This window comes from Squalius cephalus (assembly GCF_949319135.1).
Source record: "Squalius cephalus genome assembly, chromosome: 17".
NCBI lineage: Eukaryota > Metazoa > Chordata > Actinopteri > Cypriniformes > Leuciscidae > Squalius > Squalius cephalus.
In genome coordinates this window covers 17,351,666-17,374,757 of record NC_137138.1, presented here as the reverse complement: position 1 = coordinate 17,374,757, position 23,092 = coordinate 17,351,666, and the positions used below count along the sequence as shown (strand labels likewise).

At 38.3% G+C, this 23,092-nt stretch overlaps 1 protein-coding gene across 8 annotated transcripts in view; it reads left to right on the top strand.

Moving 5' to 3' along the window:
* The window catches only part of igsf9bb (immunoglobulin superfamily, member 9Bb), a 122,866-nt gene that overhangs the window by 84,067 nt on the left and 15,707 nt on the right, over positions 1-23,092 (top strand). For 2 of the 8 annotated variants that reach the window (XM_079846509.1, XM_079846514.1), the window contains exons 9-18: positions 461-601; positions 723-839; positions 929-1,079; positions 2,544-2,667; positions 11,274-11,449; positions 13,237-13,463; positions 13,949-14,033; positions 16,572-16,733; positions 17,083-17,128; positions 22,982-23,086. In XM_079846509.1, the coding sequence (XP_079702635.1) occupies positions 461-601; positions 723-839; positions 929-1,079; positions 2,544-2,667; positions 11,274-11,449; positions 13,237-13,463; positions 13,949-14,033; positions 16,572-16,733; positions 17,083-17,128; positions 22,982-23,086 (1,334 nt within the window). Of the gene's footprint in view, positions 1-460; positions 602-722; positions 840-928; positions 1,080-2,543; positions 2,668-11,273; positions 11,450-13,236; positions 13,464-13,948; positions 14,034-16,571; positions 16,734-17,082; positions 17,129-22,912; positions 23,087-23,092 lie in introns of all 8 variants that reach the window. The other 6 variants (XM_079846507.1, XM_079846513.1, XM_079846510.1 and 3 more) reach the window with 5 other exon arrangements.

Genomic DNA, 23,092 nt, shown 5'->3' with positions numbered 1-23,092 from the left:
ATCTTTTGAACTTCTTATGTATCAAAGGATCCTCGAAAAGATGTATCACGGTTTCCACAAAAATATTAAGCAGCAAAGCTTTTTTTTTTTTTTTTTTTAGCATTGGTGACATTTAGAATATTTTCTGCAAATCAGCATATTAGAATGATTTCTAAAGGATCATGTGACACTGAAGACTAGAGTAATGATGCTGAAAATGAAGCTTTGCTAAGAATAAATGACATTTTAAAATATATTAAAAATAAATGCAGGCTTAGTGAGCAAATGACTTCTTTCAAAAGCGATTAAAGATCTTACTGACCACAAAAATGTGAACGGCTGTGTACAAAATCTATCAGTTTGTGCATTCCCTGGGAATCAAATTTGGGCATCAGCATCATGCTGTTCTGTTTGAGCTTCAGGAAACGGTTTGCTCTGGTTGTGTATGCTGGGTGTGATGGGACTTTTCTCTTTGTTGCAGTACCCTGGCTGGAGCCAAATGGAAGATGGGAGCATTCGAGTGTCTGAGGTGACAGAGGACTCTCTCGGCACCTACACCTGCGTGCCTTACAATAGCCTCGGTACAATGGGACAGTCCCCTCCCGCCCCCCTGGTGCTAAAGGTAAAGAATAACACTTGTAGTTATTTAAGCTGCACTTTCCTTTTTTTTTTTTTTTTTTTAACATTTTGTTAATTACATCATCAATTTGCATCAATATAACGTGGTGTTTGGCGATGTATAGGACCCACCCAAATTTCTGGTGGTTCCTGGAGGGGAGTACAGGCAGGAGGCTGGTCGAGAGCTGGTTATCCCCTGTGAGGCAGAAGGAGACCCATTCCCCAACATTACATGGAGAAAGGTAAGCCTTAACAATCCTTGAGGAGGATCCTGTATCATTGTCAACCCAACTGAACCGCTTGCTAGAATTGTTTTCTTTTATTGGAGAAGGTAGGGAAGCCCAGCAGAAGCAAGCACAACGTCCTACCAAGAGGCAGCTTACAGTTCAAATCTCTCAGCAAGGAGGACCATGGGGAGTGGGAGTGTGTCGCCTCCAATGTCGCCACGAGCATCACTGCCAGCACGCACCTCCTAGTAATCGGTAGGAGGCGTAGGAGACAAATGGAGCAACTTTATGATGCACAAACTTTACTTGCAATAAAGTCATTCTTCCATACAGCAATGTTCTTTAATCATAATACATCATACAGACTCAACCCTGTTACTTTTTTAAAGGTGCATAATTTTGTTTATATTTTGCTGGACGACTGTGGTTTTTGACTTTTGGTTCCCATGGTCATGAAAAGGGAATTTTTAAAAAAGTAATTGAAATTGATGTAGTCCACATATATTTTTCTAGTTTTATTATGATGTGATTTTATATAATATTTATATATTATATATTTTATTTAATATTTTATTTTATTTCAATTTTATTTATTTTGAATTACCAAAAAAAGAAAAGAAACAAATTCAATAGTTTTATTTTTAGTTTCAAAAATAACTGCTATTCACTAAAACTTTGTGCAAATTGTTCTTTCAAGGCTTTGGTCCAACGGGTTCATGACTTGTTTGCGAATTGTCTGAATCCAAATAATAATAAAAAACATTATTATGTTATTATGTTATGTTATTATTATTACTGGATAAGGAAAAAATAATCCTTATCCAGTTTCTCAATCCTTATACAGTCTCTCAAGCAAAAAGGAAATTCATTGGTTAAAAACTATGGGAACCTTGTTTATACTTATATCTGTTGGTTAATGTTTTACCCTGTTTTGCCAAGGCATATTGTTTAATGTATTTTGAAAAAAGTAGACAGGTCATCTCATGTGAAGCACATCACTTTAAACATACTTTGTTTTGGTGCAAAGATGACTTGTATTACTATTAACAGTAGCTGCTGCAGTGTCTTACATGGAGTATGCACATGCAGACTTATTTTATAGATTTAACTGAGGTGAGTAGCACAAATGCTAATGTTGCCATGGTTTATTTTTATTAGCAACCTGTGCAGCTGTAAAACAACACTGCCAGCTTACTGTATATTGCTGCTCACTGCCCTGTCATATCCACTGTGCCATTGGACACTGTTTGGATTTGTGTAGCTTCAGTGAAGCTGTCAGTTAAATAATCTTTGTTGAGTCCCTGATCAGAAGCTGCTAGGCTAAATTGTAGGTTTTCTCTTTTAGCTATTCAGTGAGTTCCTTACAAAAAGCTCTCTGTATAAAAGTCCTTCGGTAGGTCGGGTCTCTGAGGGATATTATATGCTGTGAGAGGACTCATACTGTAGAAATGTTTCAGTGTCTTAGTATTTTACTCAAAAGCATCCTTACGAGCTAACGGTTATCTGTTGAATAAGAGATAAAGGATAAATGATGCACACTGTGTCTGGTTGTTTGTGTTAGCGCAAGTGTTTGTGTTAAGACAAGTGATCTAATCGCTCTGACCGAGGGTTTTCTACAGACAACGCTTTAGGAAATGAAATGTGTGTGGCCTTACTTTAGCTTTTGTGTATAAGTGTGTGTTTATATTAAGTGTGACTCAAGTTGTCCTCTTCCCACAGGCACAAGCCCACACGCCCCCGCCAAAGTCCACGTTTCGGTCTCGACGACCTCGGCCAACGTCTCGTGGGAATCTGGTTACGATGGCGGCTTTGAGCAGACATTCTCAGTCTGGTACGGCCATGTGTGAGTCATCCCAGCATGCTTTGCTTTCTGCTTCTTTTCCTAACTGTTGACCTGAGCTCTGCTGCTGCTGTGAGGCTGCTACATCTGGGGGCACGGTGTGGGACGGGGCAAAACCTTTCCCCCAAGGGGTGAGATGACCAGAAGGGCCTTACATATTTTTAATATTAATGTCAGTGCAGCTAAATGTTAAGGAGATACGTTTGGGTATAGAGCATCATGGTTAGGAATTTTTGTAGTGCATATAATGAATAAAATACAGTAGACTCTAGTTTGTTCTTCAAAGTCCTGTTCATAACTTCCAAATAATTTTTTCCCGGAAAATCTTGAACAAAGATAATAATTTCATGACTAGTCCAGATCCACTGTTTTCTTTGAGTTTTTTCCCCTCTACGAGCAGTTCCCTAGCATGCTGGCCATGTTATTCTGGCTCATAACGATAGAATTGGAATGGAATGATCAGGCAGTAAAATCCCTCTACGGAGTTGTTATGAGTCGAGCTGCATGCAAAGTACCTCATTAAGATGACAAGACCATTTTGGTGTTGTGTGCAGTTCGACTGCTTTTTAATCACTTCAGCACACTAAAAATAATGGCATGTTCATGTGATTTAGAAGGAACAGTCTACTGCTGATTATAGGTATGGAAGCCACATTTACAGTATGTTAATATATACAATATCACAGTGACCCCTTCCTAAAATATAAAGCCAGCTATATATTTTCATGTTTACATTCATATATACAGACCCATTCATACTGTGAGAAAAATAAGATATAGTTCACTCAATAATGAAAGATTCTCTACTTTATTTTCTCTCACTGTCATGTCTTTCCAAACATGTATGACTTTATTTATTTTGTGAAACACAAAAAAAGATATTTTGAGAAATGTCTCTTAATACAATGGAATGACATGAGGGTGAGTTAACATCAAAACATCAAATTAAGTTCTAAACAGTGATGTTGAAGTACAATAGAACTTTTCAGATGCTAATTAATAAATTATAGGTCCAGCTTATTGAACTGCACATGTTTGGCAGGTGCTGTGAACCTCCAGTTTGTACATACAGTATTTATTAAGCCCTGATAGATTCTGAACTATGATAGATTCTGAGATATGTGATGTATGAAAAGTATGTATTAATATAAAGACTTTGTCTTGTGCCTTCTCGCAGTTCAGTGCTAAACAGTTTTTGATATTGTAACCGTATGCAGAGAGCCAACAATTGTAAGTATTTACTGTAACAATTTTATAAGTTTCCATTACTTGCTCTGGTAAGGTGACAATCAGGTTTAAAAGAGGTTATAGGTTGTGGAGGCTTTTGTTATTGACATTACCATTACGGCAAACTCTCGCTTCTGGCTCAGCACGTTCGTCTCCTTCGCCTCTCTTCATCTCTCTGCCGCCCATGCCAGCGCTTCTGCATCCCTGTGATTCTGCTCCCTCTTTGGCGCTGTCCTCTGCGATATTCACCCGGAATATCAGCATTCTATAGCTCTCTGTGCTCCTGTCCCTATAGAATGACACATGCTTTTTGTTTGCTTCGATGGGTACGAGCAAGAACATCTCAATCATTTGTCTCTAAAGCTCCTTTAAATAGTGTCTTTGCTACTTACTCTTTTTAGAACATATTTTTGCAATGTCACACCTGGTAACAAATGTCAGCCATGTTTAATGGGAATGTAGCATGAACAGGTTTAGACTGTTACAAGCCCTGGAGACAGATTTCAGTCCTTTTCGAGCTATAAATGGTCATGAAATGTAGTCTGAGAGTTTCTAGGCCTGCTCGATTATGGAAAAAATCATAATCACGATTATTTTGGTCAGTATTGAAATCACGATTATGTAACACGATTATTTCACATGAGTTTGGGAACGTGTTGCATTTATTAAAAAGACACGGTAACATTTTACAATAAGGTTAATTAGTTAACATTAGTTAATGTATTAACTAACAATGAGAAATACATTTGTTATAGTATTTATTAATCTTTTTTAATGTTAGTTAATAAAAATACAGCTGTTCATTGTTCATGTTAGTTCACAGTGCATTAACTAATGTTAAAAAATACAACCTTTCATTTTAATAACATCTTAGTAAATGGTGAAATTAATATTAACTAAGATTAATAAATGCTGTAGAAGTATTGTTCATTATTAGTTAATGTTAACTAAGGTAGTTAACTAATGCTAATTAATGAACCTTATTGTAAAGTGTTACCAAAGACACCTTTCAAGAATTCTTAAAAAAAAAAAAAATTCGAAATTTGAACATTGATTGTACTTTTTGAACTATTAAAATAAATAATATAACAGATAATACTTCAATGAGTATTTTAATAATTCCCCCAGGTCTACCACTTATAATGCGGGAAATTCCCCCACAAACATTGATTCACTTTAGCATGTAGATTGTATGAGTAGCCTAAATGAATCCACACAGATTATAAAATCAAATCAATAATTTTAAAACTTTCTCCAAGACGCAATTTCACAAACCGCGTGAGTGTTCAGCGGTGCTGCGTCTTCTCTCTCTCTGTCTCTCAAAATGGGTTGGACAAAGCAAGCGTCGAAACTACACTTTCGCGTTTAGGAGTCGGGACATGACGGAATTGTCACTTACACAATCGAGACAGCATTGCATCGTAACTGAAGGTTATCATTTTCACTACTTTTTAAGTCTTACCAATTTAAACGTTCAAGCTAAGAGAGTTTACGGCTTCGGGAGGGGCGGATGTGCGCGTGCGCACGTCATTCAGAACACAAGACAAAATTATCGCAAAATTATCGTTTTTACTAGATTGTACTATTTTGGTGATCGTTGGGAGCCGAAATCGAAATTCAATTAATTGCACAGCCCTAAGAGACACATATGGAGAAAAAGAGGGGAAAGTCTAGAGATTAAATGAGATGCAAGGGGAAGTTTATCTATAGGCATACTGCATATACAGTGGGGAGAACAAGTATTTGATACACTGCCGATTTTGCAGGTTTTCCCACTTACAAAGCATGTAGAGGTCTGTAATTTTTTTTATCGTAGGTACACTTCAACTGTGAGAGACGGAGTCTAAAACAAAAATCCAGAAAATCACATTGTATGATTTTAAATAATTAATTTGCATTTTATTGCATGACATAAGTATTTGATCACCTACCAACCAGTAAGAATTCCGGCTCTCACAGACCTGTTAGTTTTTCTTTAAGAAGCCCTCCTGTTCTCCACTCATTACCTGTATTAACTGCACCTGTTTGAACTCGTTACCTGTATAAAAGACACCTGTCCACACACTCAGTCAAACAGACTACAACCTCTCCACAATGGCCAAGACCAGAGAGCTGTGTAAGGATATCAGGGATAAAATTGTAGACCTGCAGAAGGCTGGGATGGGCTACAGGACATTAGGCAAGCAGCTTGGTGAGAGGGCAACAACTGTTGGTGCAATTATTAGAAAATGGAAGAAGTTCAAGATGACAGTCAATCTCCTTTGGTCTGGGCCACCATGCAATATCTCACCTCGTGGGGCATCAATGATCATGAGGAAGGTGAGGGATCAGTCCAGAACTACACGGCAGGACCTGGTCAATGACCTGAAGAGAGCTGGGACTACAGTCTCAAAGAAAACCATTAGCAACACACTACGCCGTCATGGATTAAAATCCTGCAGCGCACGCAAGCCAGCGGATGTCCAGGCCCATCTGTAGTTTGCCAATGACCATCTGGATGATCCAGAGGAGGAATGGGAGAAGGTCATGTGGTCTGATGAGACAAAAATAGAGCTTTTTGGTCTAAACTCCACTCGCCGTGTTTGGAGGAAGAATGATGAATACAACCCCAAGAACACCATCCCAACCGTGAAGCATGGAGGTGAAAACATCATTCTTTGGGGATGCTTTTCTGCAAAGGGGACAGGACGACTATTGAGGGGAGGATGGATAGGGCCATGTATCGCGAGATCTTGGCCAACAACCTCCTTCTCTCAGTAAGAGCATTGAAGATGGGTCGTGGCTGTGTCTTCCAGCATGACAACGACCCGAAACACACAGCCAGGGCAACTAAGGAGTGGCTCCGTAAGAAGCATCTCAAGGTGGCCAAGCCAGTCTCCAGACCTGAACCCAATAGAAAATCTTTGGAGGGAGCTGAAAGTCTGTATTGCCCAGCGACAGCCCCGAAACCTGAAAGATCTGGAAAAGGTCTGTATGGAGGAGTGGGCCAAAATCCCTGCTGCAGTGTGTGCAAACCTGGTCAAGAACGACAGGAAACGTATGATCTCTGTAATTGCAAACAAAGGTTTCTGTACCAAATATTAAGTTCTGCTTTTCTGATGTACCAAATACTTGTCATGCAATAAAATGCAAATTAATTACTTACAAATCATACAATGTGATTTTCTGGATTTTTGTTTTAGATTCCGTCACTCACAGTTGAAGAGTACCTATGATAAAAATTACAGACTTCTACATGTTTTGGAAGTGGGAAAACCTGCAAAATCGGCAGTGTATCAAATACTTGTTCTCCCCACTGTACATGTATAGACTACCATTCAAAAGTCTGGGGGTCAGTATGATTTTTGAATGTTTTTGAAAGAAGTGTCTTATGCTCACCAAGGCTGCATTGATCAAAATACAGTAAAAACAGCAATATTGTGAAATAGGATTACAATTTTAATATATCATAAAATATAATTTATTCCTGCAATGGCTTTCACAGAACAGGTAAGACTTCAAACAAAGAGTTTATTGGACAGATACAGATGAAGGATGACTTAGCTTGCTGTGAACGAATTCTCTATTTGCAGATGATGGTTCCAGACGCAGACAAAGGGCAGGTGATGGATGGCAGATGACAGAAGACAGGTAGGGTTTCCACAGAACAGGTAAGGTACATGTAATCGGTCTTAAGGTGTTCATATAGACGAGACCAGACAAGGGAGGCAGGAGAAGTGTCTCTTTATAGGGAGTGCTGATGATGAGGTGCAGGTGCTGATGTAATTAGGTGATGGCTGATGGTATACAGGTTGGAAACATGAGGAATGCTGGGAAGTGTAGTGCGGTAGAAGTGACAGCTGGTGTGGTGACTGGATACGTGACAGTACCTCCCCCTCCCGGAAGGTGTGACCTCGCGCCGTAGTTGGACCCAAATCATGGCCTTTCAGCCATTGTGAGCCATCGTGGCCTTTCTCTGGGACTCAGGTTTGGACATTCTGGCCAGGGACCCATAGCTCCCCTCCCCAAAATTTTCTTGGGCGGATCTATGGGCTCGCACTCAGGCCCAGGAACGGATATAGGCTCAGGAACAGATTCGAGAACAGGCTCGGGAACAGACTCAGGGACAGATCTTGGAACAGGAACAGGTCGATGAACAGGTCTTGGGACAGGCTCTGACTTGGCGGCGGCCATCCTGGCTGAGGGCTCAGGCGGTGAGGTGGCGGCCATCTTTGCCGAGGGCTCAGGCGGTGGCCATCCTTGCCGACTGCTCAGGTGGTGAGGTGGCGGTCATCTTTGCCAAGGGCTCGGGAGGCGAGGCGGCGGCCATCCCTGTGGCATTACGTGATGAAGTTCATGCTGGGCAGGCATGACGTGAAGACATTCAGGCTTGATAGACATGAGATGGAGAATCTCAGGCTTGACCGACATGACGTGACGAAGCTCAGGCTGGGCAGATCTGACGTGAAGACATTCAGGCTTGATAGACATGAGATGAAGCAGAGGCTGTGCAGGCCTGACGTGACGAAACTCAGGTTGGGCAGGCATGGTGAAGATATGCAGGCGGTCTGGCGAGAAAGATGGCTGGTGATGGTGGTTGAGGGGTGATGTCAACAACAGCACATGATCCAGGTATTGTGCGAATTAACCTGGTTTTGCGGCTGAAGCTGGCTGGTGCAGAGGATCGTCCAGTCAAAGCCTGAACGCGTTATTTAGGACGTCATCTGTCCAGTTGACCTGGTGTGAAATTTCTAGGAACTCTTTCACATATTCTTCAATCGGGCGGCCATCCTGGAAACAGGTTATCAGATGATCAGTTGGGTTTTGATTGATGCGGGAAACGCCCATACTTTGTTTATGGTCTGGTCTTCTGTCACAGAACAGAAGGATGCAGACAGGTAAGACTTCAAACACAGAGTTTATTGGACATATACACAGAACTGAACAGGAATGCAGACTGGTGGTATGATGGAAAAAGAACAGATGAAGGATGACTTAGCTTGCTGTGAACAAATGTCTCTATTTGCAGATGACGGTTCCTGACGCAGACAAAGAGCAGGTGACGGATAGCAGAAGACAGGTAAGGTTTCCACAGAACAGGTAAGGTACATGTAATCAGTCTTAAGGTGTTCATATAGACGAGACCAGACAAGAGAGTGTAGGGGGAGTGCTGATGATGAGGTGCAGGTGCTGATGTAATTAGGTGATTGCATGCAGGTGGGAAGCATGAGGGATGCTGGGAAGTGTAGTGCGGTCGCGGTGACAGAGCTGGTGTGGTGACTGGATACGTGACAATGGCAAAGCTAAAATTTCAGCAGCCATTTCTCCAGTCTTCAGTGTAAAATGATCCTTCAGAAATCAATCTAAAAATTTTATTATGTATATTTTTTTAATTCTTTATTGAATAGAAGATTTAAAATAACAGCTTTTATGTGAAATAGAAATGTTTTGAAAAAAATACCAATTCTTTACTCCCGCTTTTAATGAATCCTTGCTGAATAAAACTATTAATAAAAAGAATTAAAAAATTTGTACCAACCCCAAACTTTTGATTGGTATTGTTTATACATATATACATTTGTGGTGCCAAATTTCTGATTTTCTGCTCAAATCTGACATATTATTAAAGCCTTGAGGATTTCTTTTTTAGTATTGTACATATGAGTGCTTGTGGTCATTTCTTTGGAAATTGTTTAAAAAATGTAGAGGTAGCAGTATACATTGTCTAACTTTGGCTGAATAATTACACCTTATATTTTATATATATATATATATATATATATATATATATATATATATATTAGTCTTCTTCATGCAGAGGATGAATAAAACAACGTGTCTTTAAGATTGAAAATCACTGACATGAACTTTCATCTGACTGTTCGCTCATCAAGAAATGTATTTCTATGTACATTGCCAAGATCAGAATTAAATTCAGTTTCAATGTTATTTTTGCTGACAGATCGATGCCATATATGAGGAAACTGGGTCTGTATGCGCTCAGCATTTCTTCATAGTCTGTACCGAGTACCAACTTGAGTCCTTCCACTAATGCAGCAATCTACACAGGCATAAGCTCAAGAAGAATAGAAGGCCCTCTGGAGGATTAAAAAAACATGTTAATCCTCACCCAAGGGCCAGGCCTCCCTCACTTTTCTGCATCAAACTTCTTTTTGACCATCATTATCCACTGGCCTGATGTGTCCACCACAGGTACCCAAACGATCGGAGGCCTGTGCCAAGAGCTGACTAAAGGTGTCATTTGAAACATTGGGCAGTGTGACTCATGCTTTAAAGGTTGTGTGTGAATGGCCTTTAAAGGTGACCCTCGTGAGATTAAACAACAGCTTCCGTCAACCTCATTGACGCAGATAGTTGGCGTGTTCCTGCTACTTCCTGTGTATTGCAGGAGAGGTGCTAGGCGACCGCTGAGATGCTGTGAATACCACACATCTCAAGAGCCTGTGAACTCTCATGTTATAAGGGCATGGAGGAAGTGATCAATTATACCTCAGTGGAATATTATGACTCACACCAATAGGAACAATAAGACATCCGTCAGGCGCCATTCCATGCATGCCAAGAGCAGTAGTTTATCAGATTACTGGTTGTAGATGCAGTCACACTTACAACGGATGTGTGCAATAGGGCATGATGTCACTGGCTTCTGTAGCTAAAAAAAAACAATACATTGTAAATATAAAAAATCTAAATGTTAAAATATAAAGTAATAGTTTAGGGTCCAATTCTCACTATTAACTAGTTGCTTATTAGCATGCATATCACTAGGACAGTGACTGTTTATTAGTACTTATAAAGCACATATTAATGCCTTATTCTGCATGACGATATTCTTCATCCCTTAATCCTACCCAATACCCAAACTTAACAACTACCTTACTAACTACTAATAAGCTGTAATAAGGAGTTTATTGCAAACGTCGTGGTTAATAGTTAGTTAATAGTGAGAATTGGACCCTATTCTAAAGTGTTACCAAATATACTTTCTATTCCACTTATCCACAACATTGCAGTCATTCTTACTGTTTCCTTGTAAGAGATGTATTGTCCATACAATTGACTCATTTCAAGCCATAGGTCATTCCCAAGATAGCCAGAGAAAATGGTTATAGGGCGGCCGAGGTGCACTGAAGATGTATGACGATTTTTTTTTGTAAAGATCAGTGGTTGAAAACGCAGTTGCATTCTTCAGAAATTCCTCTGGGAAATTGTTGTATTATTGGATATCACTGAGCACTCACACTGAGCCAAACAAGCTGTCTTTTTCCGTCAAGCTGCAGGCAGTGCTCTCATCAGTGTTGTGAGCGACGTGATAATCATTATCCAAGCGTATGTGCATGCATGACAACTTTTTCCATCTGTGCATGTGACTCCTCCTGCAGGGTGAAGAGGGAGCAGTTAGGACCGCATGACTGGCTGTCCATGCCTGTGCCCAGCGGGCAGCACTGGCTCCTGGTGCAAGGCCTGGAGCCCGAGACGGCCTACCAATTCAGTGTCCTGGCCCAGAACAAGCTGGGGACGGGCCCGTTCAGCGAGGTCGTCACTGTGAACACACTAGGTTGGTCACCCGTGCAATCCAACATTCAATGACAAGTTCATCTCTGCCTGACAGAAGTCCATTTTATAGTAGGGATAGAAACGCTAAGAATTTAGCAATTTAAGCTGAAATTCTGACTCTTGATTCCTTACTGATTTATTTTAGTACTTCTAAAGAAGCAACAAATTCTTGATCCTAACTATATTACACCATGTTATATACACTATGGACAAAAGCATTGGGACACACCTCTTAATTATTGAATTCAGGTATTTCAGTCAGACCCATTGCCACAGCTGTATGAAATCAACCACCTAGCCATGCAGTCTGCATTTACAAAAGTGTGAAAAAATGGGTCGTTTTGAAGATATAAGTGATTTAAACCGTGGTACTGTGTATAGGATGCCAGTTTGTGAAATTTCATCCCTGCTAGATATTCTGCGTGCAACTGTAAGTTGTATTATTGGAAAGCGTTTAGTAACAGCAGCAACTCAGCCACAAAGAAGAAGACCATGTAATGTCCCATTGAAGTCACTGAGGGCTGAGGCGCATGGTGCGTAAAAGTCGTCAAGAGTTCCAAACTTCCACTGGCATTAATATCAGCACAAAAGCTTCATGGAATGGGTTTTCATGGCTGAGCAGCTGCGTACAAGCCTCATCATCAAGTACAATTACAAGCATCGGATGGAGGGATGTAAAGCACGCTGCCCTGAACTCTAAAGCAGTGGATGCATGTTCTGTGAAGTGATGAATCACGCTTCTCTGTTTGGCAGTCTGATGGGTGAATCTGGGGTTGACAGATGCTAGTTAAACTTTACCTGCCTGACTGCAATGTGGCAACTAACTGTAAAGTTTGGTGAAGGAGGGATAAAGGTATGGAGCTGTTTTTTTAGGGGTTAGGGCTAGGCCCCTTTCTTCCAGTGAAGGGAAATCTTAAAGCTTTGGCATACCAAGACATTTTGGACAATACTATGCTTCCAACTTTGTGGAAACACTTTGGGGAAGGCCCTTTTCTATTCCAGCATGACTGTGACTGTGAGACAAAGCAAGGTCCATTTAGACCTTTTGACTATTTCATCCATGCTCTATTGGTTGAATGGGAAGAAATTCCCACAGAAAATCTCCAAATTATTGTGGAAAGCATTCCCAGAAGAGTGGAAGCTGTTAAAGCTGCAAAGGTTGGACCAACTCCATATTAATGTCTATGTATTTAGAATACAATGTCATTTAAGTCCCTGTTGGTGTAATGGTCAGGTGTCCCAATGCTTTAGAAAGTATAATGCATTAAAACACATCATGACAAACAACCAATTTCAGATGTAACAATTAATCTGCAAATATTGTGCTTTTTAACTTTGGTTACAATTATTTATGAAAACATATAATGCATTATAATGTACATTATGGATACATTTATAACGCATCATACATAAAGGCTTTAAGTAAAGTATTACCAAAAACGCTACTAGAAAAAATACTAATACTAGCAACAAATACTAAAAATACTAGCACATTTATCGCTTATAAAATGCTATCGTTCAGACAGTTAGGGTCAGCAGTTTCAGCAAGGATGCATTAAATTGACCAAAAGAGACAGAAAATACATGTATAATGTTACAAAATATTTATTTTCAAAATAAATGCTTTTTTTTTTCTATTCTTCATAGAATCCTGAAAAAAAGTATCATGGTTTCCACACAAATATTAAGCAGCACAACAGTTTTCAACATTAATAATAATAAGACATATTTCTTGAGCATCATATCTGCATATTATGATGATTCAGTGTTTTGCTTTCTTCCCTCTAGTATTTCCTATAAGTACCCCAGAACCACTGGTGCTGCTTACCCCACCACGGTGCCTCACAGCCAACCGGACACAGCAGGGAGTCCTACTCACATGGATCCCTCCAGCCAATCACACGTCGCCAATTGATCACTACATCATGGACTTCCGCCTCGGGGAGAGGTGGGATGTCCTTGATGATGCAATCCCTGCTGGAGAGACAGAGCTCTTGGCTAGAGACCTGGTTCAGGTATACCTGTGATCACAATTTCAAAAGTTTGACACACAGCTTGTTTTGGGATTTCTACAGTATTTGAGAATAAACTATAACTATAGTATCATTTTGGTATTGCTTTTAAACCTAGAATGATAATTCAAGCAACAGTAAAATTTTGTTTATCATTTTGTCAGAGTTATGTTGTTCCGAAACAGAACTCTTATGACCATTTGAAAGCCATGCAAATTATATTTTTAGTACATTTTCTAAAATGTAAATTTGAAGGAAAAAAGCAAAATGACAGAAATCTTCCTCAAGGTTTTACTCACAGTAATGAAAGTTTTTTTGGGGGCATATTTGTCACATTTGGATGCAAATTTATTCCAATTATTTCACATTCCTTACAATGTTTTAATCTACTACAACTGAACCTTCAGTGGGCTGATTTTTCTAGTGATTTCAGGTAATAAACCTATTTAAAGGAAACATGCTGTAAATGTCTCTGCATTGTTTTACAGGAGGCCTGGTATGAGTTCAGAGTGATAGCGGTTATGGAGGGCCTTGTCAGTGAGCCCAGTAATGTAGTGGGAGTCTCTAGCACAGGTCAGTGCCCATACTGAGGATTTTAGAATCTGTACCGTGATATTTTACTGCACATGATATCATGTTGTAATGTACTCTTGACACTTTTGTGTAGGCTCACACAAACATTAATGGAATGAGTTGACTCTGAATTAGTGGTGGTCTGATGAGACTCTGCTGCCATCTGATGGATGTAAAGTGAATTATTTTGCCTTTGCTGAAGTCTAATTTGAGAATTAAAGCAAGTTCACATTCAGAAATATTGGATGCGTAGTGTTCTTTTTGTTTGAATATAGTCAGACAACTATACAATATTTTTTTATAGTTTTAATATCTCAAACTATAAAATGTTTAATGTTTCAGTTAATGTTCACTGAAAATACAAATACAAAAATATATATTTAACAAAGACTATGTGCATGCCAGTTTGTTTAGTATTTAGTAGGTAAAATATTTATTATCACTTTAAGCCATTTAAACAGTGAAAATATTCACTTTTGAGATCTGACACCATATATACTACCGTTCAAAAGTTTAGGTTCAGTTAAGTTATGCTGGCCAAGGCTGCATTTATTTGATCAAAAATACAGTAAAACTGTAATATTGTAAAATGTTATTACAATTTAAAATAACTGTTTTCTGTTTTTGTATATTTCAAAATGTAATTTATTCCTGTGATGGCAAAGCTGAATTTTCAGCATCATTACTCCAATCTTCAGTGTCACATGACCCTTCAGAAATCATTCTAATATGCTGATTTGGTGCTTAAGAGAAACAGTTCTTATTATTATTATCAGTTTTGAAAACAGTTGTGCTGCCTTATATATTTTTTTCAGGATTATTTTATGAATAGAAAGTTCAAAGAACATAATTTACTGTTTGATTAGTTTAATGCACTAGCGGCGCCAGGATTTTGATTGTAGGTGGGCCTCCAGAAAACTGGATGGGCCAGTTAAAATAAGCCAAAAAAAAAAAAAAAAAAAACGGGTTTCCCTTCATCTCCGTTTCAGCGCTTTTCTGCGGCACTGAGGACAGCGACTCATAGCCTACCTGAATTTAATGCGTAATTAGCACAGGTAAAAAAGAAAAGAAAAACTTAAACAGGAATTTTTTGTTGCTTTTAAAAAAAAAATTACAATTTAATTTAATGTATTGTTTAATAAAATTATAGGCCTATTATTTTTAGTTTATTAACAGCAGCAACCGCTGTAAAGATGAAGTTGTCGATCGTCAACTCCGTGAACGCGCCTATAGAGAGAAATGCACATCATGGATTGCATAATCAGAGAGTAGGCCTAGCCTTTTTCTTTTCGTTTTAAATTGTTAAAAAGACATTTCAAGCTTTAAGATAGATTTCATGTCTGTGAGGCATATGCTGAGTTTCGTTAAGTTAGGATGAGATGCGCTCCTGTTCACGAGCAATGCAAGTGACCGCGCGGGCGCGCCTCTTATATTGTCTCCTATTTGCTTCATTAAATACAGGCAATTGGTTGATAAAAAAAAAATTAAAATTAATATACAATTTATACAAAACGAAATTCACTTAAAAAAGGGCTTTCTAACTTAATTAAGTGGTCAAAATCATGTCTGACCCCTGACCCGCTCCATGTCTCTCGATATTGTATATCCTATCTTACTCGTGCGGTTCCCTTTTCATAATCAACTTAGATGAAAAAATAACATTATAATATTTTAACAAATATGAAACTAAATGAGCTTGATGGCTACAACACATATAGTAGGCCTACAGACTCTCTATTTGTACAAATTGCTGCACATTAATTTTATTCTGAATTTTGCACACATAAGTTAAAAGGCATTTGTTTGTGCATGCATAGTAAAACATATCTGCAACATTTATCAAGTCCGCTGATAATTATGCGTGCATTTATTAATTATTATCTTAATGAATAATGTAACAAGGACGAAGCATGTAGGCTAAACTGCGTTGTTTGTTTAGAATGGAATGGATCGCAAATAGATCCGAATGAAGAAACGTACAAAACCATAGTAGAAAATGGGTGGGCCCGGACCTAAAATGGGTGGGCCCAGGCCCACCCGGGCCCAATGGTAGCGCCGCGGCTGGTTTAATGCATCCTTGCTGAATAAAAGTATTAATTACTTTTGAACACTAGTGTAAGCCTGGTTTTTTAGATGATTGGGGTATTTTATTATGTTTCGTTCTGTTGACAAACCTTGTCTGTTACCATATTCTAGTGATTGAAAACCACCCCTAATGATTGATTTCACTAAATAGATAGTTTAAGCACTACAGTCGGAATTCAATCCCTACTTGAAGTCAAAATAAATGTGAGGCTGCTCAGTCTTTGATCTCATTTCTTAAAGCATCCCACTGTGATTTAAAATGTATTTTGAATGTCTTTATGAATCAAGATAGCTAGCTATTTTATTCTTTTTCAGTCTGTCTAACCTTACCTCCTCTTAACTAAATAATACAAAATGAGCTGTATGGTTTATTGTTAAAACAGCCCATCTTAGGCAACTAAGAATGAAAGAGCTTGTGTGTGTGCTGAAGGCGAGCTTGTTTGTATCTTTCAGACTATTTCCCGCCGCCTGAGGTGCCAGACGAGGGACTGGCGCGGCCGGTGGTGGCAGGCATTGTGGCCACCATCTGTTTCCTGGCAGCAGCCGTCCTCTTCAGCACGCTAGCAGCCTGCTTCGTCAACAAACAGAGACGGCGTAAGCTCAAGAGGAGACGAGGTCAGTGGTGCCCTTACGGCCAGAATGTCCTCCTCTTTCTCATCCAAACCCCATGCACTTTACATCTTACCCTACTGACAGACTGAAGACTTTGATGCAATTCAAACAGACTGGGAGAATTTTTTTTTTACCTAAAGCAATTCCATTTATTTAACATTCAAGACATCCCCACTATCTTGTTCTCTTACAGTATGAAGAGGTTTAATAACAGGTAACTGCCACTATTGCACAAATGATGCTGCAGAACTCCCAACAAGCTCTTAGGGTGCTTTTCATCAGGAAATGAGTCTTTTTATGCGCGTGTTAAATCTCTAATCGCTTTCTTTCTCTCCGGTTTTCTCTTCGACAGATCCCCCTCTGTCTATAACACACTGCAGAAAGAGCGTGGAGACTCCGTAAGTAACGTCTTTTAAGAACTTCCTCCTTCTCCCCTTGTACCTCAGTTCATTCAGAGCGAGAGTGGAGTGTGCTTCATAAATCAAGGCATCTAACAGGTCCGCCCTCTCGCTTAAAGATCCTATTAGAAGACCCATTAATTACTGCTTAGTGATAGGCCGGTAATTCATGGATGTAGAGTGTTCATACACTGAACGGCCTAAGTTAATTTCACCAAAGAGCAGTTTCTTCATTTTTACATTAATTTGGAATGCTAAATAGTTCTCTCATGCGTTTGCCTTAATTTGCACTTCAGATCAATGGTTCTCAACCAATAGGACTCCATTGTTCACAAAAAAGTAACTAAAATTAGTATAATTCTAATAATTAAATTTCAGAATTCCAGAAGTTTTAGGAGCTGTATTTTAGTCGTTTGTGATTCACTGGATAAGGACTACGAATAAGGATTTTTACTACGATAGCTTAGCAAAACTTAAAATGTAAAAATGCCATGACGTTTTAAAGGAATAGTTCACTTAAAAACCCTCAAGTTGTTTGTATCACTCTGAACTCAAGTTGACCTTCACGAATTTCTTTCTTCTGCTGAACACAAAGGAATATATTTTGAAGAATGTCAGTAACCAAACAGTTGATGGACCCCATAGACTTCCATTGTATTTTTTTTTTCCTACTATGGAAGTCAATGGGGTACATCAACTGTTTGGTTACCGACATTCTGTCATTTAGGGTGTGTAAATGATGACAGAATTTTCATTTTTCAAGTGAACTATTCCTTTTAGATTTTATTAATTTAGATTACTTTTCCAGGTCTTGAAATCAAACTTTTAAAAACAAGTTACAATCAAAAAGTATCTAGCTATATTGAATCTACTTTTTTAAAACGTTTCAAAAAAACATAATGCAATACAATGCAACAAATGTAACATCATTGCAAGAACAAAATGCATGCAATTTAAATTGGATATACAGTAGTCAAAAATGCACGTTAAACTCACAACACATGCAGTGATGGAGCTCGCAACATTTTCTGTGAACGGAGCAGCTCTGAGATTCGCTCTGAAACCCACCACAACAAACTAACCTATATACCTATTTAAATAAATCATAGCCTTTGCCATGTGATAAGTGCACTAAGGTATATTGCAAATTCATTTTCTGTTCGATTGACAGATGCTTTGCCAAAGCAATGGCGAAAAACACAACGTTAGTGATCTTTTAAGGTTCATTGCGAAATTGTAGCAGGACAGATTATTCTAGGAAACACTGATTCATCATTGTAATTAAAACAGAAACAGACATTTGATATAGAGTGCTATAAAGTAGCAAAATTAATGTATTACTGTATGAGCGTCCTTAAATTTGTGCTTGAAGTCTTCGACGCAGACAGCGTTTTATCTTTGGTTTGCATAGATTACATACCAAAGTTTAACCTTTACTAGTCGATTCATGTGAAATATCAACCCAACCATTCTTAACATAATCATCAGACAATCTCTTAGGCCGTGTCCGAAATCGCCCCTTATATTGGGCACTATTTGAGGGCACAGCCATTTGTAGTGGTGTTCAAAACAATATATTGGACGTTATCAAGTGCACACAATGCACCGCAATAACGAGTATACAACCGATGTACGCTCAACATCCATCCATTTTCCAAACCGCATGTCCAATGTGACTACAGCGTAATATTATACAGGCATAAATTCCCTTTTCATTGATTATTAAATTGTTTAATTAAGGTTTACACATATTTTCTGACAGAGTTCAAGATAAATCTTTTCCTCTTACTACTGGGGCTGCCAGTTTGCCTAATAATTATTAAAAAGCAAGCACAAACTATGCAGAAGCGGCAGGCCTTCCGGCGCACTCAGTGTCTGAATTCACTCTCTCGGTTTCATTCACTCCCTCAAGTGAACTATGGTGAGGGTTTAGGGGGGCAAATTGGGACACAGCCTTAGTAAACCGCAAAGAGGCGTGATAAAACAGTAGATGGCGGGAATGCACTCTAAAAGAAGACACTGCACTTCTTTCATACATTGCAGGTTTGTCAAAACACAATGTATCTTTTGGTCGTGCTGCACCGCTACTTGCTGGAAAAAGTAGTTAGCTACTGGCAAGCTACACTGTTTGAAAAAAGAAACTGAGCTACTGTCAATCTACTGAAAAATGTTGTAAAGTTAGTAACGTCGCTACTTAGCTACTCCCCAACACTGTTTTTTAGTCTATAATAATGTTTGTCCTAATTTAAAATCTTTTAAAGTCTTCTTGAGGCCCTCTTGGAGGTTTACAGAGACCTCTTAATAGGCCCTGGCCTATTGTTGCCTTATATGGATTTTATTATCATTAACATTATATTTATTAGGCTTCAAAATTCAAAATATGTTGGACATGTTGTTTGCAAAGGGAATGCACAAATGAATCACAACGAATTTTTTTTTTTTTTTTCTCTCAGTTTCTAGGGATACAATTAATGAAAATTATAGTCATTCATATAGCGGTTTTCTTTTTTTTTTCTTTTTTTTTCACCAGATGAGCAGTAACAGGAAAACATTTAGGGAGAAACAAGGGGGTGGGATCAGGAAACGACCTGAGCTGAATTCAAATTTGCAAACCTTAACATAAACGCCACTGTCTCTGAAACTATGTGCATTGGTGCCTTGCAGCATTCATTAATAGCATTTGATGTTAATTTCTTCTTTTTTTTTTCTTTTCTGTTAATGAGCCATTTGAGACCAGTGTTTTGCAGTGAGATTGAGACAATACCCTTTATGTATTTCTGCTTGATGTTTGTGTTGTTGAACTGTTGTCTATAACTGTTCATGGTTTTGATGACACTTACTACCCCAGTAAAGAAAGTGGTTTCAGGTTCATCCTCATAGCAGTTGGTTTCTACACAGACACTGAGTAAGAGGGATTCAAAGTGACCCTGCAGCTTCTGAGTTCCCATGGCAACAATCAGCCACTGAAAAGAGTGTGTAAAACATGCTCGTACAGTACAAGCACTGTAAAATATACATCTGTGCATCTGTGTGATTTGAATTGTATAGGTGTGCGAAAAGTGTTTACTGTAATCCAAACATACAGACTATCAATGTATTGTGTGAAGATTGCCCTCTTTGTCAAAATCTTTCAAGGGATAGTTTATTCAAAACTGGTTCTTGCGTGTATGCATATATCAATTGCTCAAATAGGATTTGTCAGTGAACATTAACATATAAGGGCTTATAAGCACATACATATTTTAATGAGGTAAGCATTGAGGCTTGTTTGATTAGTTGTGTAAACATCAAGCAGGGTTTCATAAGCCACCATTAAAAGTGGCGCTAACCGCTCTATCAACAATACCTCTGGACTCATTACCATGGTAAATGTGCATGCTGTGTTGTCTCTGCTTTTAAGAATGCCTCTTACCATGCTTTCATATTTTTATTTTGCATTTACCATGGTATACTAACAAGCTGCTAAAGAACAGGGAGGTTCATCTCTCCGGTATTTTTATTTCACTGCAAACTTATCTTTTCTTAACTTACATTTTACACTAACTCTGTTGTTTGTCTTTCTTCCCAGTGCTAATAACAGTGGACATCGGTGACTAGGATTTTCTTATTTATATTTTCAATAGTTACATAGTATTTGTTCATATTATTTCTTCATAATCTGTTTTACTTGATACATTCTCTGATGTCCTCTAATGCTTCAAAAAACACAAACGATGAGTTTTAAATGAATAGAGAGCATATACCGGTGCTCCTCTGTGATATTACATTTATAGTAGCTATATGATCCTCCTACATACATCTTTTAATAGGCTAAATCTAAGTGGGTTAGCTCTGATATGATGTCAGTCATAACCTCCATAGTGGTGCCATTTAAAAACATGCTGCTATTGCTGTTCACTTTATTTCATGTCATGCTGGGAGATGTTATCTGTTTGTGGTAGTGCTTAAGTATAGCACTGAAATTAGTTTTTAAAAATGATTTTTGTTACGTAACACCTGTTTATCTACAGTATTATTATGGCATCAAGTATGATTTTTTTCGTACATTTTTCACTAAATACATTTTGAGTTATTATACCTTTTTTTTACATAGGCTTGTGCTTTGCAAAATTATACAGTGGGGGCAAAAGTTAGAGAAAGAAAGAAAGAAAGAAAGAAAGAAAGAAAGAAAGAAAGAAAGAAAGAAAGAAAGAAAGAAAGAAAGAAAGAAAGAAAGAAAGAAAGAAAAAGAAAGAAAGAAAAATGACGAAATATTAATGTCAGAAGGTTTTTTTAACACAAAGTCTTATGCAGATAATATATATATATATATATATATATATATATATATATATATATATATATATATATATTATATATATATATATATATATATATATATATATATATATATATATATATGACCCGTGCTGGCAAAAGGAGTCAGAATGCGCACGGGATAATTTCGAGCTACAGACAAAACAAGTGAAAAATTAAAGTTTTGGTTGAATTTAAGGTTTTCACAAAAATGAGTTTATTAAGCCCTCGTCTAGCGAGCCCAATGCTCCAAATAGCAATTAAACATAAAAGTATCTTTATTTGTACGTTTTCTGAGAGGAGTATCTTTCCCTTGTCCATGAAAAATGCTGTTTTTCTCTACTCGCTTCTCGGCGATTGGTTCTTCCCCTCAGCACAAGTTTGTTATCTTTTTAAAGCGCAGCATTTCAAATTTATGAATATTCATATCGAATTCTTGATGGCATGAGTCTGAACCAATGAAATGTGATTTTCAAACTCATGCTAATGTAAACAAAATGATCTTACTCGTGCTGACTGACACTTCCAAAGCATGCTCACTAAGACGCCTCAGACAGCGGGTGATAATATTATTTCAGTAATATTTCAAATTATCAGTCTTGGCGAGTATTCACGCAAACATTATCCGTTATGTCTTAAGTGAATTTTTGGTTAACTGTTGGGGGAAAAACATCTGACGTGTAACATTATATTATATCCGTGCGGTACAGTAGTCTTAATATAGGCTATAGGCTGCCTGACTAATTAATGTTAATCAAACAATTGTGGTATCATGGGGGAAAAAAGGTGAATATATATTTTTCCTATAGATATTAGGTTTTGACTTGGTGTGTGCCAAATTTGGTGTTATTACCAGGGATTTTAAGGTATGGTTGCTAGGTGATTTTGTTTTGGAACCTTCAGAATACTTTAACTCGATTTTTCTCAAAATTTACTTTGCTGACTCTATCGACTTCAAACAGGTGTAGCTCAGTCATTTTTTTTTTTTGCCTGATTCCAATAAATCAAACATCATTTTGTTTAATAGAGAATGTGAAAATAACAATAAATCGTCTTTTAAAATTTGCTCATTGTGACTCATTTTGCCAGCACGGGTCTCTCTCTCTCTCTCACACACACACGTTCTTTTCTTTTCTTTATTTTTTTCCCCATTTTTTTTATGCAACCTGGAGCAGTTAGTCACAGATCTTTGCACTCCACTGTATATCAGCTGCTTTTGCCAGGAATCTCAAATAAGCCTCTGAATGTCTACTGGAATATCAAAACAAGGAGACTGCATGGATCCAAGCTGGCCTAGACATCCCTGCATGCATATGCCTTAAAATGTGTGAAAGATGATTAACAGTGTCATTTAATAAATGCACAGTCCAGTGCCTGCGGTCATCATCATTTATTATATCCTGAAGCTCTGCCTTCCTCTTTCCTTCAGTTCTATCTCTCCATGTCACTGTTTCTTTTCTCCTGTTATGTTGGTTGTATGGAAAGCAGCTTCGTTGATGGCCAACATGACCCCTCCCCTCCCCGTCCCTCCCGTCTCTATTGTGTTTCCTGCCACAGGAGTCCTCTTACCCCTCTACCTGGCATAGAACCCTTCTGGGACCAGGAAAGGTCCCAGGAAAGCCAGGAAAGGAGCAGCTACAGGCCTCCGCCTTCCAGTCCTCTGTGAGT